The 23,228-nt window shown below is 42.3% G+C and overlaps 1 protein-coding gene and 1 pseudogene across 4 annotated transcripts in view; one reads left to right on the top strand and one right to left on the bottom strand.

Annotated features, from left to right (window-relative positions):
• Positions 1-10,626: 10,626 nt before the first annotated feature.
• On the bottom strand, positions 10,627-11,794 carry LOC309638318 (RWD domain-containing protein 1 pseudogene; annotated as a pseudogene). Its single transcript has one exon. The product of its transcript is annotated as an RWD domain-containing protein 1 pseudogene (transcript).
• Positions 11,795-15,449: 3,655 nt separating this feature from the next.
• The window catches only part of ZNF318 (zinc finger protein 318), a 28,845-nt gene continuing 21,066 nt past the window's right edge, over positions 15,450-23,228 (top strand). For 2 of the 3 annotated variants that reach the window (XR_014251064.1, XM_082414054.1), the window contains exons 1-2: positions 17,719-18,780; positions 21,238-21,389. Coding sequence is in view for 2 of the 3 variants with exons in the window: in XM_082414054.1 (XP_082270180.1) it covers positions 18,319-18,780; positions 21,238-21,389 (614 nt within the window). In the remaining variant the exon portion in view is untranslated. Of the gene's footprint in view, positions 18,781-21,237; positions 21,390-23,228 lie in introns of all 3 variants that reach the window. The other variant, XM_082414053.1, reaches the window with a different exon arrangement.

Raw genomic sequence — 23,228 nt, forward strand, 5'->3', positions numbered from 1 at the left:
GAGAGTCTTTGATAGTAATCAGGGAGCATAAGAGGGGAGGTGGCTAGGTAAAAATTACCATCACTCCAGCCACACTCCACAACATATCTGAATTCAGGACACCCCATCATGGGCCAAAATACCCCATTCTTAATCATGCTTGCCCATGACAGAAACATATACAGCCACCCCTCTCACCTGCAGGGCATTGCTTCCAGGAGCTCCATGGATACTAAAACTCGAGGATGCTCAAGTCCCTTGTATAAAATGGCATTGTGCAGTTGGCCCTCTGTATCTGTGGTTTGACATATGTGGATACATAGTGCCTGCTGTATAAGACAGAAAGAGACAGCAAGTCCTACCACAGAACCCTGAGGAAAGAGGACCCTTTTGTTCTTGTTCCACAAATTTTTACACACTAGGGAATTAATCCATGCTTTTTTGTTGAATTTTTTTCAACTTTTTATTTTGAAGTAATCATAGATTCACAGGAAGCTGCAAAGGTAGTACAGAGGACTCCTCTGTATCCTTCACTCACCGCGCCCCCCGTTGGTTACATTTTACGTAACTGTAGTACATTATCAAAACCAGGAAACAAATTGGTACAATATGTGTATAAAGTTTTATATCATTTTATCATGTGTAGATTTGTGTAACCAGCTCTGCAATGAAGATACAAAACTATTCAATTACCACAAAGATCTCTCCTGATACCCTTTATAGTCACAACCCCCCTCCCCCAACTACTGTCCTTAACCGCCGGCAACCCCTCATCAGTTTTCTATCTCTGTAATTTTGTCATTTTGAGAATGTGATATAACTGAAATCGTGTGACATTTTGAGACTTTTTTTTCACTCAGCATAATGCCCTTGAGATCCATCCAGGTTGTTGTATGTATCAAGTTTGTTCCTTTTTAATGCTGAGTAGTACTCCGTGATATGGATGTACCACAGTTTGTTTTACCATTCACCTACTGGGGGACATTTCAGTTGTTTTCCGTTTGGGGCTACTACAAATAAGCTGCTATGAACATTCATGCATCAGTTTTTATGTGGATGCAAATTGTTATTTGGTGGGGATAAATGTATAGGAGTGGGACTGCTGTGTTACATGGTAAATGTATGCTTTGTTTTTTAAAATAACTGCCAAACTATTTTCCAGAGTGACTATACCATTTTACTTTCTCATCAACAATGCATGAGAGATCTAGAGATTCAGTTTCTCTGCATCCTCACTAGCATTTGGTACTGTCACTTTTTTTTTTAATTTTAACTGTTCTAATAGACCTAATATCTCATGGTAGTTTTTTTTTTTAATTTATTTTATTTTATTTATTTATTTTTGGCTGCATTGGGTCTTCATTGTTGCACGTGGGCTTTCTCTAGTTGCAGCGAGCGGAGGCTACTCTTCTTTGTGGTGCACACGCTGCTCATTGCAGTAGCTTCTCTTGTTGCAGAGCACGGGCTCTAGGTGCGTGGGCTTCAGTAGTCATGGCACGCGGGCTTCAGTAGTTGTGCCTCGCGGACTCTAGAGCGCAGGCTCAGTAGTTGTGGTACACGGGCTTAGTTGCTCCGCAGCATGTGGGATCTTCCCGGACCAGGGCTCGAACCCGTGTCCCCTGCATTGGCAGGCGGATTCCCAACCACTGCGCCACCAGGGAAGCCCTCATGGTAGTCTTAATTTGCATTTCCTTTTTTTTTTCTTTTTTTTTTTGCCGCGCCTCACAGCTTGCAGGATCAACCCCCGTGCCCCCTGCAGTGGAAGCACAGAGCTCTAACCACTGGACCAGCCAAGGAACTCCCCTTAATTTGCATTTCCTTGATGGCTAGTGAGGTTGAAATTTTTTTTCATGTATTTATTTTCCATTTGTATCTCCTCTTTGGTGAAATGTCTCTTCATGCTTTTTGCCCATTTTCTAGTGGGTTATTTGTTTTTTACTGTAGAGTTTTGAGAGTTAGTTATATATTCCAGATAGTAGTATTTTGTCAGATATGCGGTTTGCAAATATTTCCTCCCAGTCTATATCATGTTTTTTCATTCTCTCAACAGTTTTTCACATAGCAAAAGTTTTTGAATTGATGGATTCCAATTTATGGGTTTTTTTTCTTTTATGGGTCATGTTTTTGGTATCAATTTTAAGAGCTCTTTGCCAGGCCCTAGAATCCAAAGATTTTCTCTTATGTTTTCTTCTAAAAGTTTATTAATTTTATGTTCTATATTTAAATCTGTGATCCATTTTGAGTTAGTTTTTGTTTAAGGTGTGAGGTTTAGGTTGAGATTCAAGTTTTATTTTTATTTTTTCCTATGTATATCCTATTGCTCCAGCATCATTTGTTGAAAAGGCTGTCCTTCTGTTGATACCATACATTTCTGATTACTGTGACTACATAATAAGTCTTGAAATAGAATGATTCCTCCCACTTTATTCTTCTTTTTCAAAATTGTTTTAGCTTTTCTAATTCCTTTGCCTTTCCATATAAATTTTAGAATACTCTTGTACACATCTTCAAAAAAAATCTTGCTTTTTGATGAGAACTGTGTTAAACTTGTATACCAGTTTGGGAAGAATTGACATCTTTACTATGTTAAGTCTTCCAACCCATGAAAACAGTACGTCTCTCCATTTATTTAGATCTTCTTTGATTTCTTTCATCAGTGTTTTATAGTTTTTAGCATACAAGTCCTGTACATGTTATGTTAGACTTACAGCTATTTCATTTTTTTGAGCGATTGTAAATGGTATTGTATTTAAAATTTTTGTTTCCATGTGTTCGTTGCTAGATTATAGAAGTACAACAGAATTTTGTGTATTTACCTTGTATCTTAAAACTCCACTGAATTCACTTTTTAGCTCTAGGAGTTTTTGTAGATTCCCTGAGATCTTCTATGTAGACTGTCGTGCCATCTGAAATTGGAACAGTTTTTATTTCTTCCTTTCCTATCTGTATAAATTTTATTTCCTTTTCTTGCCTTATTGCACTATCTAGATCTCCCAGTACAGTAGTGCTGTGTTGAATAGATCACATTTATTTTTATTTAACAAATTCATACTTTTTACTTTTCTGTTCTAAGCACTTTACAAATATTAACTCATTTAACCCTCATAACAATCCTGAGTCAGTTACTATCGTGTTATCATTCTTATTTTACACATGAGGAAACTGAGGCTCAAAGAGGTTAAGCAATCTGCCCTACAGTTATCTGCAGCTGTGTAAAAATTACCCCCAAGGACTTCCCTGGTGGTCCAGTAGTTAAGACTCTGTGCTTCCACTTCAGAGGGCGTGGGCTTGATCTCTGGGCAGTGCAGCCAAAAAAAAAAAAAATTACCCCCAAATGTAGTGACTTAAAACGACAAGAACCGTTTATTATCTTTCACAGTTTCTATGAATCAGGAATTCAGGAATGGCTTGGCTGGGAGATTCTGGGAGATTCTGGCTAGGGGTCTTTCATGAGATATCAGGAAGATATTACCTGGGGCTCTTGTCATTAAATGCTCTATTGGGATGGGAGAATCTTTGCTGGTGGTTCTGTTTGCAGGGCGGTTCACCCACATCATGGGTGAGTGGGTGCTGCCTGTTTGCGGAGGTCTCAGTTTGTCTCCACGTGGACCTCTCCTAGGGCTGCTTGAGTGACCTTATGATGTGGTAGTTGACATTCCCAAGAGCAAGCAATCCAAAAGAGCAAGGTGGAAGATGCAATGCCCTTTATGGCCTAGCCTCAATAGTCATACATTTATCACATAGACCAGACCTGATTCAGTGAGGTACAGGACAACTCAAGGATATGAATATCAGGAATCAAGCCATCTTGGAGACTGGCTACCATCATAATCACTGTGCTACACTGCCTAACTATGGTGAGATTTGGGCTGAGCGAGAGATATGACTTCTGTAAAGTGGGAGAAAGGCAATTGAGGAAGAGCAGCTGGCATCTATTTTGAGAAAATAGATCAATTTTAGGAAAAGAACATTTGGAAATTGAGTATCTGGAAACTGAGTCTCTTAAAATTATCTATACTGTGAACGTCTTGGAAAGTTGCCTTATTCCCCAAACTGCTGTCCTGAATGACTGTTCTGTGCCTTCTCCAACCTCCTACACTTTCTCCCCTTCTCATTCTCTACTGATGACATTCCTTCCTAATCTACAGAGAAAATTAAAGCATCCACCACCACAGCTACCCACTGGTAGCATCTGTACCCCCAGCATCTGCCTGCCCTCCTCCTGCTATAGGTGGACTGTCTCTGCTCCCAAGGCCAACTCCTTGACTTGGGTACTAGATCTCTTTTTGGGAATTCCCTGGTAGTCCAGTGGTTAGGATTCTGTGCTTTCACTGCCAAGGGCGTGGGTTCAATCCCTGGTCCGGGGCGGGGGGCGGGGGACTAAGATCCTACAAGCCCCGAGGCACGGCCAGAAAAAAAAACAGATCTCTTTTCCTCTTAACTACTCAAGGACATTGGGCCTGTCAGCCGTTCACCCCTCTATCTTCAGTTTGTCCCATTCCCATCATTCCCCTCAGCAAATATATAAGGCTATATTATCATCCATTTTTAATTGTTCTCATGGTTCACGGTGTTGTTGGGGAGACAATTTACAGGCCCAACAAGGCCTGTAAATAAACATAAACAACATACGAAAATGAAAATTTTAACTATAAGGTAACAAATGATAATGTGCTAAGTTGCACCGATTCTTTTACAATGCAATAGAGACTTAGAAAATATAGAGAAAAGTGTGGTTTTAGGTGGTATAGAGGAAGAGAGAGCTGAGGACAGCTTTCTAAACAGCTATCTTTGTCAGAGTTCTCAGTCTCAAGCAATGGAAATAGATTCTGATTTTAAGTTAAGCTAAAATAGCACACAGAATCACTGGGAAACCTGGAGAACCAGGCTCAGAGCCTAAACAGCTACCACCAGGGCCAAAACCACTCTATAAATAGTGTCTAGTGAGGACACTGTTGTCCACTAGATGTCACACCTCACACTGTTGACACCATCAGGCAGGGACCTGAGCTCGGCACTGCTGCCACAGCTGCCATGGAAACTGGAAGTTGCTGGTGCCAGGAACACTCTTCCATTGACTCTGCTTCTTTTCGCCAATAACTCCAGAGTCAAAGTCTAAAATAGCTGCATCAGATTGACCCAGCCTAGGTCAGTGCCAGCACCCAGCTTCAAAAGCGGGTTGGGAAAACAAGTATCTGGCATTTTCAGCTTCTATAGTGAGAAGTGGGGTCTGCTTCATAAAAGATTCATAAGGTGGGACATTCTCAGATGCTAAACAGCCTCCATCCCCTCCCCAAGAGAAATGTCCACCTACAGTTGGCCAAAGCTAGAGGGCAGGAAAAGGAAGGGAATGGTCAGTCAAGAGATCACGTAGTGGTGCAAGGTAGTGGGAATGAGCCTTGAAGAGCCTGGAAGGAGCATTCGAGGAAGGAAAGGTTAGGGGCCAAGAGCGTTGGAGAGTTCCAGGGAGAGTAGGAGTGGTCTTCATATTTGGATTGAGAGGGGTGTCTTGTGACCAAGGGCAATTTCAGGCAAGTGTGGAGGTAGAAGCCAATTATAGGGAATTATGGAGAAAATGAGTACAAAGACAGGAAGGAATCTGGTATTGAAAATATTGAAAGTGTTTGCCTCTTTTAATCATCACAAAACCACAATGTGATGTGTGTTGATTACTTTATGAAGATGATCGTCTTTTAGTGGTTTAATTTATTTATTGGACATTTATATTCCTCTTTTGTGAACTGTCTGTTCATATATTTTGGTTATTTTTTTATTAAGGTCTTTGTTTTTCTCCCAACAAATTGTAGGTGCTTTTCATAGATTACAGGACTAGACTGAGGGTATGAATTTTGAGGAAAGGAACTTTTTCTTCTGTTCAGCAGTAAGAGTCAAAACAGGCAATTTTCCTTACAATCCTCTGTGAAAAAGGCAGATTTATTTTACTTTTAAAAATAACAAGGGGGCTTCCCTGGTAGCGCAGTGGTTAAGAATCTGCCTGCCAATGCAGGGAACACAGGTTTGAGCCCTGGTCCGGGAAGATACCACATGCTGCGAGCAACTAAGCCCATGCGCCACAACTACTGAGGCCGCGTGCTACAACTACCAAAACCTGTGTGCCTAGAGCCGGTGCTCCGCAACAAGAGAAGCCCCCGCTCACCGCAACTAGAGAAGGCCCAGGCGCAGCAACGAAGACCCAATGCAGCCAAAAATAAATAAATAAATTTATTTTTAAAATATATATATATAATTCACATACCATAAAATTCACCTGTTTTAAAGTTCACAATCCAATGGTTTTAGTATATCCACAGGGTTGTGCAAACATCACCGCTATCTAATTCCAGAGAATTTTCAGCCCCCTAAAAAGAAACCATAAACCTAACAGTGGTCACTCACCATTTCTCCTTCTCCTCAGCCTCTGGCGATCAGTAATCCTCTTTATGTTTCTGTTGATTAACCTACTCTGGACATTTAATATAAATGGAATCATACAATATGTGTCCTTTTGTGTCTGGGCTCTTTCACTTAAAATAATGTTTTCAAGGTTTATCCCTGTTGTGGCATGTATCGAAACTTCATTCCTGGGACTTCCATGGTGGCGCAGTGGTTAAGAATCCGCCTGCCAATGCAGGGGACATGGGTTCGAGCCCTGGCCCAGGAAGATCCCACATGTTGCAGAGCAACTAAGCTCGCAAGGCACAACTATTGAGCCCACACGCCACAACTACTGAAACCCGTGAGCCTAGAGCCCGTGCTCTGCAGCAAGAGAAGCCATCGCAATGGGAAGCCCACCCACCGCAAAGAAGAGTAGCCCCCCACTTGCCGCAATTTGAGAAAGCCCACGCGCAGCAAAGAAGACCCAATGCAGTCAAAAATAAATAAATTTATAAAAAAAAAAAACTTCATTCCTTTTTATTGCCAAATAACATTCCACTGTATGGGTATACTACATTTTGTTTATCCATTCATGAGTTAATGGAGATAATGATAATAACTGATTACTATTCATTGACTAGAATAGGAAACCACAAGTCTATAGTGACATAAACGAATTAAATGTACAATGAGGAATGAGATATTTACAATTTCATATACCTCCCACAAAATATTTATTAATTACTAAAGAAAAAAGTAACTTCACAGCCTGGCAGACACTACCTTTATCAAGTGACGAAAGTGGACATTATCAGTACTGGGAGGGAACGTTTGAAATCTTGCACCACCTGAGAGGATGCAATGAGAGAAAGGTATCATCCCTTCTATACTATTCCTACCAAAGATGCATAATCTGAATCCAATCATGAGGAAACCCCAGCAACCCCAAGCTGAGGGACATGAAATAACTGGTCTGTAATCTTTAAAAATGTCAAGGTTATGAATGTCAAGCAAAGAGTGAAGAACTGTTCTTGATGAGTAAGACTAAAGAGATATGACAATGAAATGCAATGTATGATTATTTATGATTACGATCTGGATCTTTTGGGGACGACTAGAGACTCTTGAACGGAGTCTGAGAATTACATGGTAGTTATGTATCAATGTTGATTTGTATTGTATTGGAGTTATGTAGGAGAATGTCCTTATTTTGGAAAATACCTGCTAAAGTACTCAGGAGCAGTGGGTAACAGGTAGCAATTTACTCTCAAACAACTCAAAAACAGAAAAAGCTCTACAATTTGTACAATTTGCACTTTTTTATTCAAAATAAAAATATGTAAGAAATACAAAATAAAAAAACGAGAAGAAAAGAAGCACATGCCTACATCACCTTTGGATCAAGAGGAAATAAAAAATTGAAATGGGGATTAATTAAGAAACCGGGCTAGCCTCAGATAATACCTATCTGTTAATAGGCTAGATAGCTGGTCTATTATTGGGATAGATACCAAGTGTGCTAAGAAAGAGCTAGATTAGCTCAGGTTTACAGCCTTAAATTAAGGTTTATTTAAATCACCAAATAAAACTTTTAATTGTAATTTCTATAGGAAAACTATCTTTGTTATTGCAAGGGTGAAATCCTGTAGGCCTATTTTCCCCCATTTCTACAATTATTTTAATGTTGCTGTTCTTAATAAATCAAGGTTTCTGAGGTATTACAGGAAAGATGGTTAGGTCTATAGATTATTTTGTGTGTGTGTGTATGTATAAATCAAGTTAATTACTTTAGGGAAGAGCTAAAATTATAATGAGTGATTAATTTGTCTTGTTTTGAAATGAAATTATGTCAGAGTATAACTACTTAGAATTAAGGTGTTTGGTTCTTTCTAATTTAATAATTATTTTGTTTGTAAAATTTTTAAAAATGAAGTGATAAACCATCTAGAAAGGAATGAAAAAAAAGCATTGTATGTAAAATCCTGCAGGACACAGCAGAAGAAAATGCATAGCCTTAAATATTTCACTATGAAAGAATTTTTTTTTTTAAGAATTCATTGCCCATTTTATGAAACTAAGAAAATAATGACAAAATAAACCCCAAGTGGAGAGAAATAATATAGAAAACAACAGAAAATAATGAATTAGAAAACAAAAAGAATAGTAGAAAGGAAAAAATAAGTTCAAGAGTTAATTATTTGAAAAGACCAATAAAATATATCAACATTTCATGAATCTGGTTAGGGAAAAAAGAGAGCAAAAATATCAAGGTTAGGAATAAGAAAGGAGATACATTCACAGACACAAAAGAGGCTGAAAGAATTATGTGCAGCTCTACAGCAACAAATGTGAAAAACTAGAGGAAATGGATATTCTCAAAGAAAAAAAATTACCAAACTGACCTATGAAGAAATAGAAAACTTGAAAAGACGAGTTATCACAAAAAAGATCAGGAAGATGGTTACAGATTTACCCTTAAAGAAAGCACCAGAACCACATGGTTTCACAGCTGTATTTTATTGCTTTTAGCAAACAGATGATTCCAATGGTGTTTAATTATGCTAGACTATAGGGAAAAAATAAGAATATTCATGCTTTTTTAAAGTAGATCTTGTAACTACTTATTTGATTTCTTTAATGGTTATGGGTTTATTCAGGTTGTCTATGTCTCCTTGATATAGTTGGGTAAACTGTAGTTTTAAAGGGAACCAATCATTTGTGCAAATTATCAAATTAATTGGCACAAGGTTGTTCATATTGTCTCATAACTTTTTAAACTATGCTGATCCAGGACTGCCAATATGGTTGTGTAGGTGGTTTAAGCACAAGCTTATCTGGACAAGGAGTGAGTGGCAGCAGCCTGTACCCGGCTTTCCAAGTAACAAGCCCTAGGTATTAGAGCTGTGGCCACCCAAAGGGGAAACCTTTTCCTAATTCACACAAAGGTACTGTGAGGGTTAGTGGTAGCCTGGCTATAACTTATCTGTAGCCCTCTTTTCTAAGATTGTTTATTTGCTCTCTCTCTTTTTTCTCTTGATCAATGAATTCTGCCAGAGTTTTGCCTATTTTATTAGTTTATTTCAAAGAATAAAATAAATATTTATTTTTATTTTATTTGTCTTTTTACCATCTCCACGTATCTCTGTCATATTCAATTAATTTCTGCTTTCATTTTTTATTACTGCCACTCTTCCTCTTTATTCAAGGTTACTGTGCTTGTTTTTTTCTTAAGTTTTTTTTTTTTTTTAATTTATTTTTGGCTGTGTTGGGTCTTCATTTCTGTGCGAGGGCTTTCTCTAGTTGTGGCAAGTGGGGGCCACTCTTCATCGCGGTGCGCGGGCCTCTCACTGTCATGGCCTCTCGTTGTGGAGCGCAGGCTCAGTAGTTGTGGTTCACGGGCCTAGTTGCTCCGCAGCATGTGGGATCTTCCCAGACCAGGGCTTGAACCCGTGTTCTCTGCATTAGCAGGCAGATTCTCAACCACTGCGCCACCAGGGAAGCCCTTCTTAAGTTTTTGAACTGGAAATTTAGATGAATAATTTTTAACTTTTCTTTTGTAAATAAGCATTTAGGACTACACATTTCTCTTTATGAATCACTTTATCTGCATCCAATGAAGGTTTTTTTGGGGGAGGGGTTGTTTCTACACTTATTTTTTTATTGACGTATAGTTGATGTACAATATTATATAAGTACAATATAGTGATTCACAATCTGATGAGGTTTTTATTTAATTCTGAAAATGTTCACAAAGTTGAAAGAATTGTAGTGATGCCCAAATGCCCAGCACCTTATTTCTACAGTTAAGATTTTAGTATATTTGCCTTATCACGGAACTTTCCATTTATCCATCCCTTCTTCTATCAATTTCAAGGATCTTATTTTTGATTCATTTCGAAGGAAGTTACAGACATTAGTACATTTGCTCTTAAACACTTCAGCACACATATCACTACCTGGAGTTCAATATTTTTAAAAAATTTAATTTATTTTATTTATTTATTTTTGGCTGCGTTTGGTCTTTGTTGCTGCGCACAGGTTTTCTCTAATTGGGGCGAGCGGGGGCTGCTATTTGTTGTGGTGCGTGGGCTTCTCATTGCGGTGGCTTCTCTTGCTGCATAGCACGGGCTCTAGGTGCGTGGGCTTCAGTAGTTGTGGCTCAAGAGCTCTAGAGTGCAGGCTCAGTAGTTGTGGCTCATGGGATTAGTTGCTTGGCGGCATGTGGGATCTTCCCAGACCAGGGCTCGAACCGGTGTCCCCTGCGTTGGCAGGCGGATTCTTAACCACTGCGCCATCAGGGAAGCCCCTGGAGTTCAATATTTTTATTTATTGATCGATTGATTGAAATTTTAAGGTCAGTTTATTAAGTTTAATGATGAAAGCTGTCAGAAAATTGTTCTCCTGAAAATTATTTTTTCTTACGAATAGAGAAAAGAAAATCAACACACACTCTCAGCATAGACACAGATGCTGTGGCAGCCTCTCTAAGATGAGGATAGTTCACTAGTTGGTCAAGTCACTCTGTGGTCAGCAGGATTGTAGTCTGGATCATCCACCTCATCCTGTAGCTCCAAATCATTCATTTCCTGGACCAACGACTCATCTACCTCCACGCTGTATCCAGCATCCTCCGAGAACTGGATATTACATGTGTCAAGATTATGATCTGTTTCAAACAGCTGTTTCCCACTTAATTTAGTTTTTCCTGCTTGTTCTTTTTAATTCACTTCTTTTTAACTTCCAAGAGTTCTGCATCAAACTTGGCCTTCCCACTTAAGAAATTCTTAATGGTAACAGGAGTGTCATCAAATAATTCCTTTTCTGCTTCTGCTTCTTTTGTTTCTTTTCTCCTCTTCCAGTTTTTATTTGATCTACCATTTCACTTAAATTTTCTTGCACAGCTGTAACTAAAGTAAAGATCATCACCATACCAAGGTTTTCTCTGTTTGTAATGCTAATAATTTTTAAATGTCTGAGACATCATTATCTTCTAGGTTTTCCTGGGAGAGTATTTCCTAGAGGGGAGCTTCATCGGGGTGCTTTTCCCTATATGTAAACTTGAGGATAGTCTGGACAGTTTCATCATTTTTTCCAGCCCCAGATGTCACAGTAATGGTGAAGTTGGTTGGGTTTTCTGATAATATTTAGCTAAAACACTACTGAAGGAGAAAGTGGTATCAGGAGAGTTCATTTCTATTTTGGAAGACCAGTTGTTAGGAGGGTTGGATCAATGTATAATCAAGCTCTGAAGGAGTCAGGATAGATGGACTCCAGAGCCTCCAGTTGCTCTGTTCCTCTTGATAATCTGTCATTGTGGCCCTTACTGCTGCCCATGGATTGTGCAGACACCCAGGCTGCCAGGCAGGCACAGGTGCAAAGTCCCTAGCTGGGAGGCCTGGGGCCCAAAGCCAGGCCAGGCCTGCTGAGCAACGTATGGTTATTTTTTAAGGTAAAATTTATATACAATGAAATACACAAATCTTAAATGTACCATTTGATGAATTTTGACAAATGTCATCCCATGAGTTTCAATATATAGTATACTCTCTGTCATTCAGTTCTTGTGCTTTCTAATTTTCACTATGATTTCTTCTTTGATCTATCAGTTTTTATTTTGTCAATGACAGATTTCTTTATACAGCCAATACAATAGTAGGCTTATACTGATGAAAAAACAGATGCAATCACTACGTGGGTATATCCATCTGAGTTTAGTTATTTGAAGGATACAGGAGGATGTCAGCACAAGCAGGAAGCATAGCGTATACATCAATTCTAACAACTTCCTGGACAGAAGGAAGAGTGGGTTTCCAGACCCCCAAATCCTAATAGATAGGGTTGCCAGATTTAGTAAATAAAAATACAGTATTTTATCTGATAATCCTACAAACAAGAAACAACAATTCTAGATAATAACTCTTAAATGAGTGAACATCATATCATTCTTTCTGGATGGCTAACTGCCCCCCTCCTGGCCCAGCGTAATGTGTGCAAGGCTGAAGTCATTGCACACTGGAGCTAGTCTGGATATGCGCCAGCAATTCCGTCATCTATGCCAGCTGCCCTCGTTAATATCAGACTTAAAAAATATACAACAGGATTAAGCAGTTGAGTCAAGTATAGTATGTACACAGGCATGAACACGGATTAATGTTAAAAATATAGTGGACATAATCAACCTCCACCTACATCTTCAGCTCCCTTTCTCACTTTTCTTCTTTTTCTCTGCCCTCCAGTCACACTGGCCTTCTGTGTGGTCCTTGAAATCACTATGGTTTCTCCTGCCACAGGACCTTTGCATATGGCAGAGCTTCCCAAACCTTATGTCAGGAATGGGTTACAAGTGTGTCAAGAAATGATTCCTCTCAGCCCTGGAGCGAGGATGGGTGGAGACTGGGTAGGTGGTTGGAGTGGACAGAGCCAAAGACAATGAAAAAGGTAAATGTAGGGAAACACTGGATAGGGGGTTCCCTCTGCCTAGAAGGCTCTACTCTCCACTTCTACCTCCTACTTACCTTCAGATCTCAGTCAAACATCACTTCTCAGGGAAGCCCCCCTAACCCCTCTGACCATGTCAGATCTCCTTACTATATGTTCTCAGGCCATGCTGTGCCCTTTCTTCATTGTACTTATCACAGTTGTAATTTTATATTTATTTATGTCTTCTCAGCTTGACCTTAAGTTTTATGAGAGCAGGGACTGTGTATTCATATAGTTGTTGCATCTAGCGATAGTCTGTTCTTTTTCATTATTATAAAGTATTCCACTGTATGAATCTACTATAATGTATTCATCCTACAGCTGAAATTTTTACTTTTATAAATAATGCCGCGAGAACATTTTTGTATATCTTTTTTATCGTGGTAAAACATACATAAAATTTACCCTTTTAACCATTTTTAAGTGTACAATTCAGTGGCATTAAGTACATTCACAATGTTGTACAACTATCACCACTATCCATTTCCAGAACTTTTTCTGTACCTATCTTTTTGATGCACATATGTGCATATTTCTGATGAGCATACATTTAGGAAATGCTGGATCATAGTGTATATATTCAACTTTAAAAAATATTGCCAAACAGTTTTCCAAAGTGGTTGTAATAATTTACATGCCCACCAGCCCTGTATGACAGTTCCCATGGCTTATGCCCTTGCTTACACCTGGTACTAGCGATCATTTAAATTTTAATTATTCTAGTAAATGTGTAGCGTATATTTTTCCATTTCTCTGATAACTAAGACAGTTTAGCACCTTATCACATACTTAATGGTCATTTAGACAATAAAAAGGGCTAAAGAAACAGAGAGAAGACAGAACTATAACTTATGAAATTTGAAGCTCAAGTAGTATTATTTCTGTGCTAGCAAGCAATTTACGTTTCTAAACATATGTCTCTCATTGATCAAATTCCACCCCACAGGGCAATATCTCTCTCACACTTCCACAGTGCACATATGAATATATGTCTTAAAAAACAAACAAAACCCTTTACTGTCACTTTAGTGGGGTTTAGGGACTTAATAGTGACAAATGTATGGATTGAATCCACCATGTTTAACATAATATCATATTTTCTAATTGGTTATTACTGGTGTATAGGGTATCACACTATTGCCATTCCACTCACCGAGCAGGGAGTGCCTAGGCTCAATTCTCATCTAAAGACTGTCAACATTTTTGTCCCACCCTCTCGGCACACAGCTTTCCATAAGGCTATAGCCCCAAGCAGAAGGTTGGCAATAGTTTTGTTCAAATGCATGTAGGGGCAGGGGTGTCCTTGGCTTCAAGCTGAAAACCTGGCCCTTGTCCCCTACCTCCTAGGAGGCACTTATATCTCCATCTACAGGAGCCAAATCTCTGACTGCTACCCTTGCTTCCAGACTTCTTTCAAAGCCCCGGGTCTGTGGCTTCAGCAAATTCACAAGGGTGTTCATGTTTTAAAGCTTAGATCTCTTTACCCTTTTCAAGTTTTATCTGTCATTGCTCTATATCTGCTACATGGTGTGTGTGTGTGTGTGTGTGTGTGTGTGTGTGTGTGTGTCTGTCTGTCTGTCTGTCTGTCTGCGAAAGCCTTAAGCCATTTCACCATTTTCATCAGCCTAGTAAGAGTTTCTTGAATTGATGACAGACAAGAGTTGTGACAGGATGTTTAATTAGATTCTCCCTGTTGTCTGTGGAATTTCAGCAAAGGCCTCAAAAGCAGAAAGCAAACAATAGATGCCAGGTAACCTTTTCCCCCATCCACCTCAAAGGGAGATGGGAAGAGATTGTGAACCAGTCTGCCAGCATTACTAATTATCCACACTGAGTCAATACAAGAGAATGAGAATTGTGTTGGGTAGTTACCTGTGAGCTCTATATTTCCTCTCGACATTCTAGGGAGGGAGAGGGGTTTTTCCCTTTGCCTAAAGCCAAGTGAGATAGAGGCCTCCACTAGCACCTCTCAGAATGTTTGGCTTATATCTCCTGGGGTTTGGAAGTCCATAGGGACTAATGTTCTAACTCCCACCTGAGGAAGTCCAGATGTAAGGTGCTGGCTGACCAGCTTCCCTGGGACGGTGAGTAAGGTGGGTGGCATGGAGAGCGAGCTGCACTGCCCTTGCCAGCAAGGCAAAGACGCATGAGTTGTCCTGTGGGCCAAGTGTACCTAGAAGGAAACCAACTTGGAGTCATTTAAAAAGGGTCCTTCCCATGAGGGATACCCAGAGAGGAAAGGGACCTCAGGAGAATATGTTTTACGTGGGATGAACCTCCAGAAGGCCAAGAAGTTGGGGGAAGAGGAGTTATAGGCAGTCAACCAGAGGAGAGGAATTGCCTAGGTCCCAGCAAGAGAGTCATAAAAAAGCCCACAAAGGTGACACACACAAGAGAGAAAGAGCCAACATTTGTGAGTCCTCCATGTCCATAGGGAACCAACTTCCGAAGATAATTGGAAAAAACTGTGCCCCTTTCCCCTAATCCCTTCTTCTCCTCACCAAACCCTGGGGGAGAGGGGTTCATAAATAGCAGCTGGCCAGCAGGAGAGGAGGAGTAAACTCTGAGCAGTAAAGGCAGGGATGTGGAGAAGCTCGGCACACCTTCCTTTATCACAGCAAGGGTCACACCTGAAGCAGGCAAGAGATGGGGGAAGGGAGATCCTTTAGCTTGAATGAAGTTTAGAGTTGAGTTATGTTTAGGGCAGGTGTGAAGGGGAAGCAAGACAGTTTTCCAATTATATACCATGGAGTCCAGCTCCCTTGATAAAAATAGTTATTGAATATTAGAGAAGGATTGAGGAGGAAAAGTCGATACAGAGTATAACTAACCCTGATTTAGAATGTATGTACTTCAAGTATCTGTACATACCTATTCACATTTTCTTCATATTTACTTAGATCCCACCAAAAGCATGGGTAACCAAAACTCATATACAGGTTAATAAAGACAGGGTATTCACCTCTGGCAGAGTTTTAATTGGTACTCTGCTCTACACAGTCACTCAGGACCCAGGCTGATAGGCTGCACCATCTGGAACACGTAGCTTCCTCTGTTGCCACAGCAAAAGAAAGAGCATCTTATAACTCCTCTTTCCTGATTGCCTGGAAGTGATACAAGGTGCTTCCATTCACAGCTTGTAGTGATTAGAAATAGTCATAAGACTCCCCTTTCTGAAATGGGGAAGGAAGCATTGTCCTGGTGCCCAGCATGAGAGGAGCCCCAGATATCGGTGAGCCCTGGTAATGTCTCCTAGATCTCCTAATCCCACCAACCCAGAGATGACTAAAATCAACTTCCATGACATTTTACATGGCAGCTTCACTTACAGAGGCTGTCACCCTTCTCTGACAGGGCTTTTATGCTGCTGAGCTGGTGTATCCGAATCTCTGATTGCAGGTCTCTGCTGCACAGGACACATTATGAAATACGTTTTTAGACTGTTTGGAAACCTTGTACATAACATATTTTCTGGTTAAGAGCTATCACTTTCTCAGATTGCTTTACTTTCTTTGACTTTTACCATCAATCCTGGTAGTTTTCTTTTCACAAATTAATCACATTAAAATTTTTTTTCTTTACTGTCAAATTACACAGTCAAAAGAAAACAACGGAATTGGATTGAGATGTGGATAATGGGCATTTAGCAGTGTTCATTCATTAGCTGATAACTCATTTCCTCACGATGACTTCCCAGTATACAGATAATCCCAATTTCTGTTTCAAATAAAATTGGCTATCCATCTGTAAAAAAAAACTCAGATCTTAATTTAATGGATTATGTGAGGATTCATACAAAAAGCTCCTTGTAAACTGAATATGGGTTAACAAAATATATGGAAGAACATATTAAGAAACTTGACACGACAGCCTTAAGCGACAAAATCCGAAAGTCAGGAATGGGTAATTCAAATGCCTGTAGGGAGCAAGCAAGTAATGTTGAGTGAAGAAAGCTGAGTGTGAGACCAATCAAATTGTGAAAAATTTATTTTTACTGAGCTATGACATAAGCAAAAGCCATTATACAAACATGTGACATTGGATACTTTTTAAATTTAATATGAAAAAATGTAAATTAGGAAATGGAAATCTTGGGGAATTCCCTGGAGGTGCAGTGGTTAGGACTCCGTGCTTTCACTGCCAGGACGGGGTTCAATCCCTGGTCTGGGAACTAAGATTCTGCAAGCTCAGAAGAGAGGCCAAAAAAAAAGAAAAAGAAAAAGAAAATGGAAACTTTTTATAATTAATTTTTTCTTTGTCCTGCCTTTGCTTTGCAATCCGAAACCTGATTTTCATACCAATTTCGGGTTTTGTGTTTCTAGTTGATATATGAAAACTGTCAAGCCATTACTTTATTTTGAAGAGTTTCACTAGTCAGGGTCAACTTTTTTTTTTTTCAGGTTTTGACCATTGTTTTTCTTCTTTTACGTGTTGTCTTTTTTTGACTTTTGTACTTAGCATGCAGGACCCTGAGACTGGGGACTACGACTACAGCCAGGCGTCCAGAAAAATTCTAGTCACAGACTGGGGGTTCCAAGTCGCTCGCAAAAACTATCCAGGCCTCCTATCTGTCACGATGTGGACCCCTAGCGGTGAGTGACCTTCCCCGTAAGTATTCTGGGTTAGACAGCGACAATTCTACTCGAATGCCTGCTTTGAGTTTGATTCTCGCTCCCGAATCCGCCCCCATTCCGCACTACCCCATCCTCAATTTCAACCTCTAAGAAAACAGGCAAACTGGAAAGTAAACTAACTGTTGAGCCGTCGTACGGCTTCTATGGGATCCGGGACTTCTTTGGTCGCTCTTGCCGAGGTGCGTAACTTCCAACATAACCTAACGCTTTGTGAGTTATTTATATTCCCATCATTTATAACCATTTATTGTCCCCACGTAAATTAATACGGTTGGGGGTAGGGAAAAGGCAAAGATGCTTCCGCCCCCTCGAAGCCCGCAGCGTCCCAAGGCCTCGAGCATCCCCGGAAGACCCGGCTCCACTCCCGCTAATCCCTTCCCTTCCGCCAGGCCCAACTAGCGCGGAGCTCTCGGGGTCACGTGGTCTCCGGGGGAGGGGAAGTGGGCGGCTCGGCGGCCGCCATCTTGCCGGCTTGGAGGCGGAGCGTGAGGAGAGCAGGTCGCGCGCTTTCCCGCGCCTTTCCTCGCCCAGCCCCGCGCCGCCCTCCGTGCTCCTCCCCACTTCTGGCTCCTGTGGCCGCTCCCTGAGTGGAGGAGCGGGGAGCCCCGGAGGGCGGGGGGGGGTGTGTCGGGCGCGTGCTCGCGCCCTCCAACCGCCAGCCGCGGCCGCGGAGGCGCGCTCGGCCGGGCCCCAGGGGCGGCGCGGGGCGGAGGGGAGGGGGCTGCTCCGGGTGCGGGGGCGGTGCGCGGCGGCCGTGGCGGCCCGGGCTGCAGCTGCGGCGGCGCGCTGGGGGCCCGCGTCCAGGGCGCCCCCGGTCGGAGCTGCCGCCGTGGCCGCGGCTGCCGGAGCCATGTACCGCAGCGGCGCCCGCTCCTCCGTCTCTTCGCACCGGCCTAAAGAGAGCGGCGGGGGCGGCCCGCGCACCGGCCGCAGCTCCGGCTCCTCCTCAGGCCCGTCTCGCCGCACCTCGCCGCCGTCCTCCGGCTCCTCCTCGTCGCGGACGCCGGCTCGCCGACCCCGCTCGCCCTCAGGGCACCGCGGCCGCCGGGCCTCGCCGTCCCCTCCGCGGGGTCGCCGCGGCTCCCCGTCTCCGCCCCGCGGCCGCCGGGCCTCGCCGTCCCCGCCGCGGGGTCGTCGCCTCTCCCCGTCCCCGCCGCGGGCCCGTCGCGGCTCCCCGTCTCCGCCGCCGCCGCGGGGCCGACGACTCTTCCCGCCGGGCTCGGCCGGTTTCCGAGGGAGCAGCCGGGGGGAGTCTCGCGCCGACTTCGCCCGGGACGGCCGCGGAGAGCATCCAGGCGACAGCGGCAGCCGGGTAATCCCACCCCTCGACCCGGACTCCCTTCCTACTGCAGTCCTCTCGCCCGGGGTTCCCGCTTCCAGAAACGCCCTCAGCCCGGGCGACCCGAGGCCTCCAGGCCGGGGACCCCACATCGAAGGCCATCCATTCCCCCCGGCCCCCTCAGCGACGCCCAAACCAGGAGGTTCCCGGTCAGCCCGTGGAGCTTCATTTGCACAATAACGGACTCGGGAAGCGCCCGGGCGCCGGGTCGGGAGGCAGTGCTGCATTTCCTGGCAATAGGTTGATTCTCTCACTCTGGGTGAGGTGTGGAAAAGTTTGCCGGGGCAAGGGGAATCTCCTCCAAGCCGTGTGCCTGGTACTTTTTCAGTAGTTGGTGTCCTCAGAGTTCCGTGGTTTTGTATCCCCCTAGACCTGAGCTGCGCCCTGGATCTTGGAATGGCTGAAATGTCTTTGTGGCGAGTTAGGGTGGCTTACACAGTTCCAGGGTAGACACCGAGAGTGTAAACTGTTAGGTCTCTAAGTTAGAGCTGCGTCTCCGAAATCGAAGTGTGGGTACCCACAGTCGTTGTAATAGCTGCTACCACTTACCTAGTTATGTGGCAGGAATGATGCTTAGCCCTTCACTTTACACGTTCTCTTTGAACAGTAACGACCGTTTGAGGTGAGGGTTCCTCCTTATCTAACAACTGAGGAACTCAAAGAGGTTTAAGTAACTTGATCAAGGCCACGCAGCTAAGAAGTGGTGGAGTGTGATTCAGTTCATCTCTGCCTGGTTCCCAACACCCTGATTTTAACTGTTATGTTTCCCTGCTAAAGGGACAGAGCATGAGGTTAAGTTTAGTTTAGACGTAATATTGACTTCTCACCATAACCACCTCGCTAGTAGAGCCTCCTGGCAGAATCTGGTGTTTTGGAATTTGTTTTTATTATCAGTTCACCAATCTTTTAAAAATAACAACAAAAAAACCACCCCGTGACAAAGTTTCTGTCTTACTGAATGGCTCTCTAACAGTATCTGGGTACTCTGGTTATAGATGAGTTGACTTGTCACTGTGTTAAGATTTTCATAGCTGAGCATGTATAGTCTGAATGTTAGTCACTACAGAGAAAGTAAGGAAGACAGAAAACTACTAGTTTGTATAACCTCCCCTTTCTTCTCCAACGCAAAACCTATTTGCTCCAGTCTTTTCCGTCTCAGTAAATGACATCACGCATTGCTCAGCCAGAAACAGTGATCATCTCCCTTCTCCCAATCCGTAAGAATAACTTCATCTATCTAACCTGTCAGCTCTACCTCCAAAATACATCCTCCAAACTGTCCTCCTGCTGCCATCACTCTAGTCTAAACCCTATTACCTCTTGCCCAGGTTATTACATTAGGCTCCTTTACACTCTTGTTACCATCCAGTTTTTTCTGTACCCAGCAATCAAAATGATTTTTGAAGACCTTCATTTTATACATTTGAGAAGTATTTATTGAACATTTACCATGCTGTTCTGGGCACTGGGGATACAATACTGAACAAACCAGTCAAAAACCCCTGCCCTCATAGAACTTATATTGTAACAGTGGGATTCAGATAATAAATAAGATAGAGAAGTAAAAAGTCTTGGCATGTTAAATATGATTAAGTGCTAAGAGAAAAAGAAAACAGAAGGGAGTTATAATTTTTGATAGGGTAGCCAGAGAAGGCCTTCTGGGAAGGTGACTTTTTAATAAAGACCTGAAGAAGATGAGGGTTGTGAACAATGTGAGCATCTGGAGGAAGTAGTGTAGTTAGATCATATCACTCCCCTGCTTGAAACCCTTCTGTGGCTTGTTATACTATGAATAAAATCCAAGTTCCCTAACTGTGGCTTCTGACTATCTTCTCCTACCACTTTGCTGGAATCACACTAGCCACCTTTCTGTTGCCCAAAACATGCTAAGCGCATTACAGAGCATGTTCTTTTTGCCTGAAACACCTTCCATCTGTTCTTTGCAAGGCTGACATCTCATCATTCAGGCTTCAAATTAAATAGTATCACCTCAGAAAGCCTTCTCTAACCAGCTTATCTGAAATAGCTCCTTTTCCCCAATCTCTTTCATGTTACTGTGTTTTAATGACTTTATAGCACTTTATAGTGCTATCAGAAGTACTTTATTTTTTTTTTAAACTTGTTTTTCGCTTGCCTCCTTTACTGGAAATGTATAGGTTCTGGGAGCAGGCTTAATTCACTCCTCTAGCCCCACGCCTGGTACCAGGAAATTAAAGAATAACAGGTCACTGATTAGGAGGGTTGGAAGCATGGACTTTCATCTAAGAAAAATGATAATTTTTTTTAAAGTCCTTTATTTTTGGAGTAGAATCTTACCATAGCCATTTCACACCTTGTAGGACCACAACTTTTTGACTAGGGAGGAGAACATTTTTGAGTGTAGAGATATCTTGACCTTATTGACTATTGTGTTATTTTTTACTTTTGTAGAGACGCTCTCCTGGTCTGCGTTCTGACTCTTCTTTGGAACAGAGCTTAAGGATCACTGTTGGCAATGACCACTTCTGTGTTGGCATACCAGAACGGCGGCGGCTTAGTGATCGACTGGGGTCACCAATGGATAATCTGGAGGATGTGGACAGGTAGGCTTCATCGGAGACAGGGCACACCATAGTAGTGCTTGAAGGTAGAAATGTTGCTGTTTTCTGAATGGTGTATTTGAAAGGGTGGTGACAGCACTGAAGTTATACCCTACATCCAGTACAAAGTATAACATTGGAAAAGGCTTTCTCAGTGGGGTAGACTCTGAAAGAATTATGTAGGACTTCCCTGGTGGTGCAGTGGTTAAGAATCCGCCTACCAATGCAGGGGACACGGGTTCGAGCCCTGGTCCGGGAAGATCCCACATGCTGCGGAGCAACTAAGCCCGTGTGCCACAATGACTGAGCCTGTGCTCTAGAGCCCGCGAGCCACAACTACTGAGCCCACGTGCTCCAACTGCTGAAGTCTGCGCGCCTAGAGCCCGTGCTCCGCAACAAGAGAAGCCACCACGATGAGAAGCCTGCGCACCGCAACAAAGAGTAGCCCCCCCTCGACGCAACCGGAGAAAACCCGCGAGCAGCAACGAAGACCCAGCACAGCCAAAAATAAATAAATAAATTAATTAATTAAAAAGAAAAGGTATAGCTAAATTCATGTCATATATATATATATATATGAAACATATACGCGTTAATAGAAAGTGAGAGATCTTTTAAAATGTGTGTTTTCTTTTTTATATTTTCTTGGCCGCGTTGTGTGGCATGTGGGATCTTAGTTTCCCCGACCAAGGATCGAACCCGTGCCCCTTGCATTGGAAGCGCAGAGTCTTAACCACTGGACCACCAGGGAAGTCCCTAAAATGTTTAATTTCAGTTACTACTTTACAACCACTGAGGGCTGAGGAAGGGCATTTAATACTCCATAGTATTAAATATAGATCTCAGGTACTAGGAACTTAGGTATATCTGGGAAGTAAATAATCACATTAGGTGTTTTTCACCTCATAAAAGTAAAAGAGTAAGGATGGGAGTGCAGGGAAGGCACTCTGAGAGCTGAGAACCATGTCTATTAATGGTCTCTGCCCAGTACACTAGGAGTTTTCACAAATGTTTAGCAGTAGCAATAAATCAATATAATGTTCTTTCAAACTGAGATTGTCCATGCAGTAGTGCACAGAGTATAGGCAGGCAGGTTGGGGACAGCTGGGCAGGAAATCTGAGGACCACTGCTGCCCTTTGGTAATATTTACTTCAAAGCTTCAGTGGCTATTCAATGTAGTGAAGCAAGGCGGGACAGTCATATAATACTGAAACTTCTGAGTTTCAAGGTGTGTGACTATTAATTGAGGCAACAGCCCTTGCATTTCTGGCTGCTTCTATTTTGGGAGATGATTGAGTAGGCAGTCCGAGTAGGTGGTGCGTGGTGTGATTCTCTTCCTTCCTTGCTGAGGTTTTGAGGTAACTTTAGCATTTCCTCTTGTTAGTTCTGGGGTGTCACCTCCCTTTTCCATAAACTTTGTTATGCATGTGTGCCTCGGCTAGCCAGTTGTCTGTTTAAGTTATAAAAATTAAAAATTTCCTCTTAGGATGTTTGAGGTAGTAATCTTCTTTCACGAATCTTGTTTCAGAGAGACAAATTTATTTTAGAGAAAGTGAGATTAAGGTTCTAAAAGGAGGTCCCAGGCCATTCTTTAGACTTTTTGCCCCCAGCACTCTTGCTCAATATAGTTTGTGTGGATAATTACTGTCGGCTAAAACCAGGCCATAGGAATGTTGGCATTCTCAAGATATCTTCCTGACTGTGAGTCCAGTGTTCAGTTAATGAAATGAGCCATTTCCATCCTTTGTATGTAGGTGTGTGTTTATTTTTTCCTGAGACCCTGTATTCTTTCTCTTCCCATATTGAATTTGTTAAATTTTAATACCTGGTTTGGGTTATAG

The sequence above is a fragment of the Balaenoptera physalus genome, assembly GCF_965194825.1.
Source record: "Balaenoptera physalus genome assembly, chromosome: 11".
NCBI classification, from domain to species: Eukaryota; Metazoa; Chordata; class Mammalia; order Artiodactyla; family Balaenopteridae; genus Balaenoptera; species Balaenoptera physalus.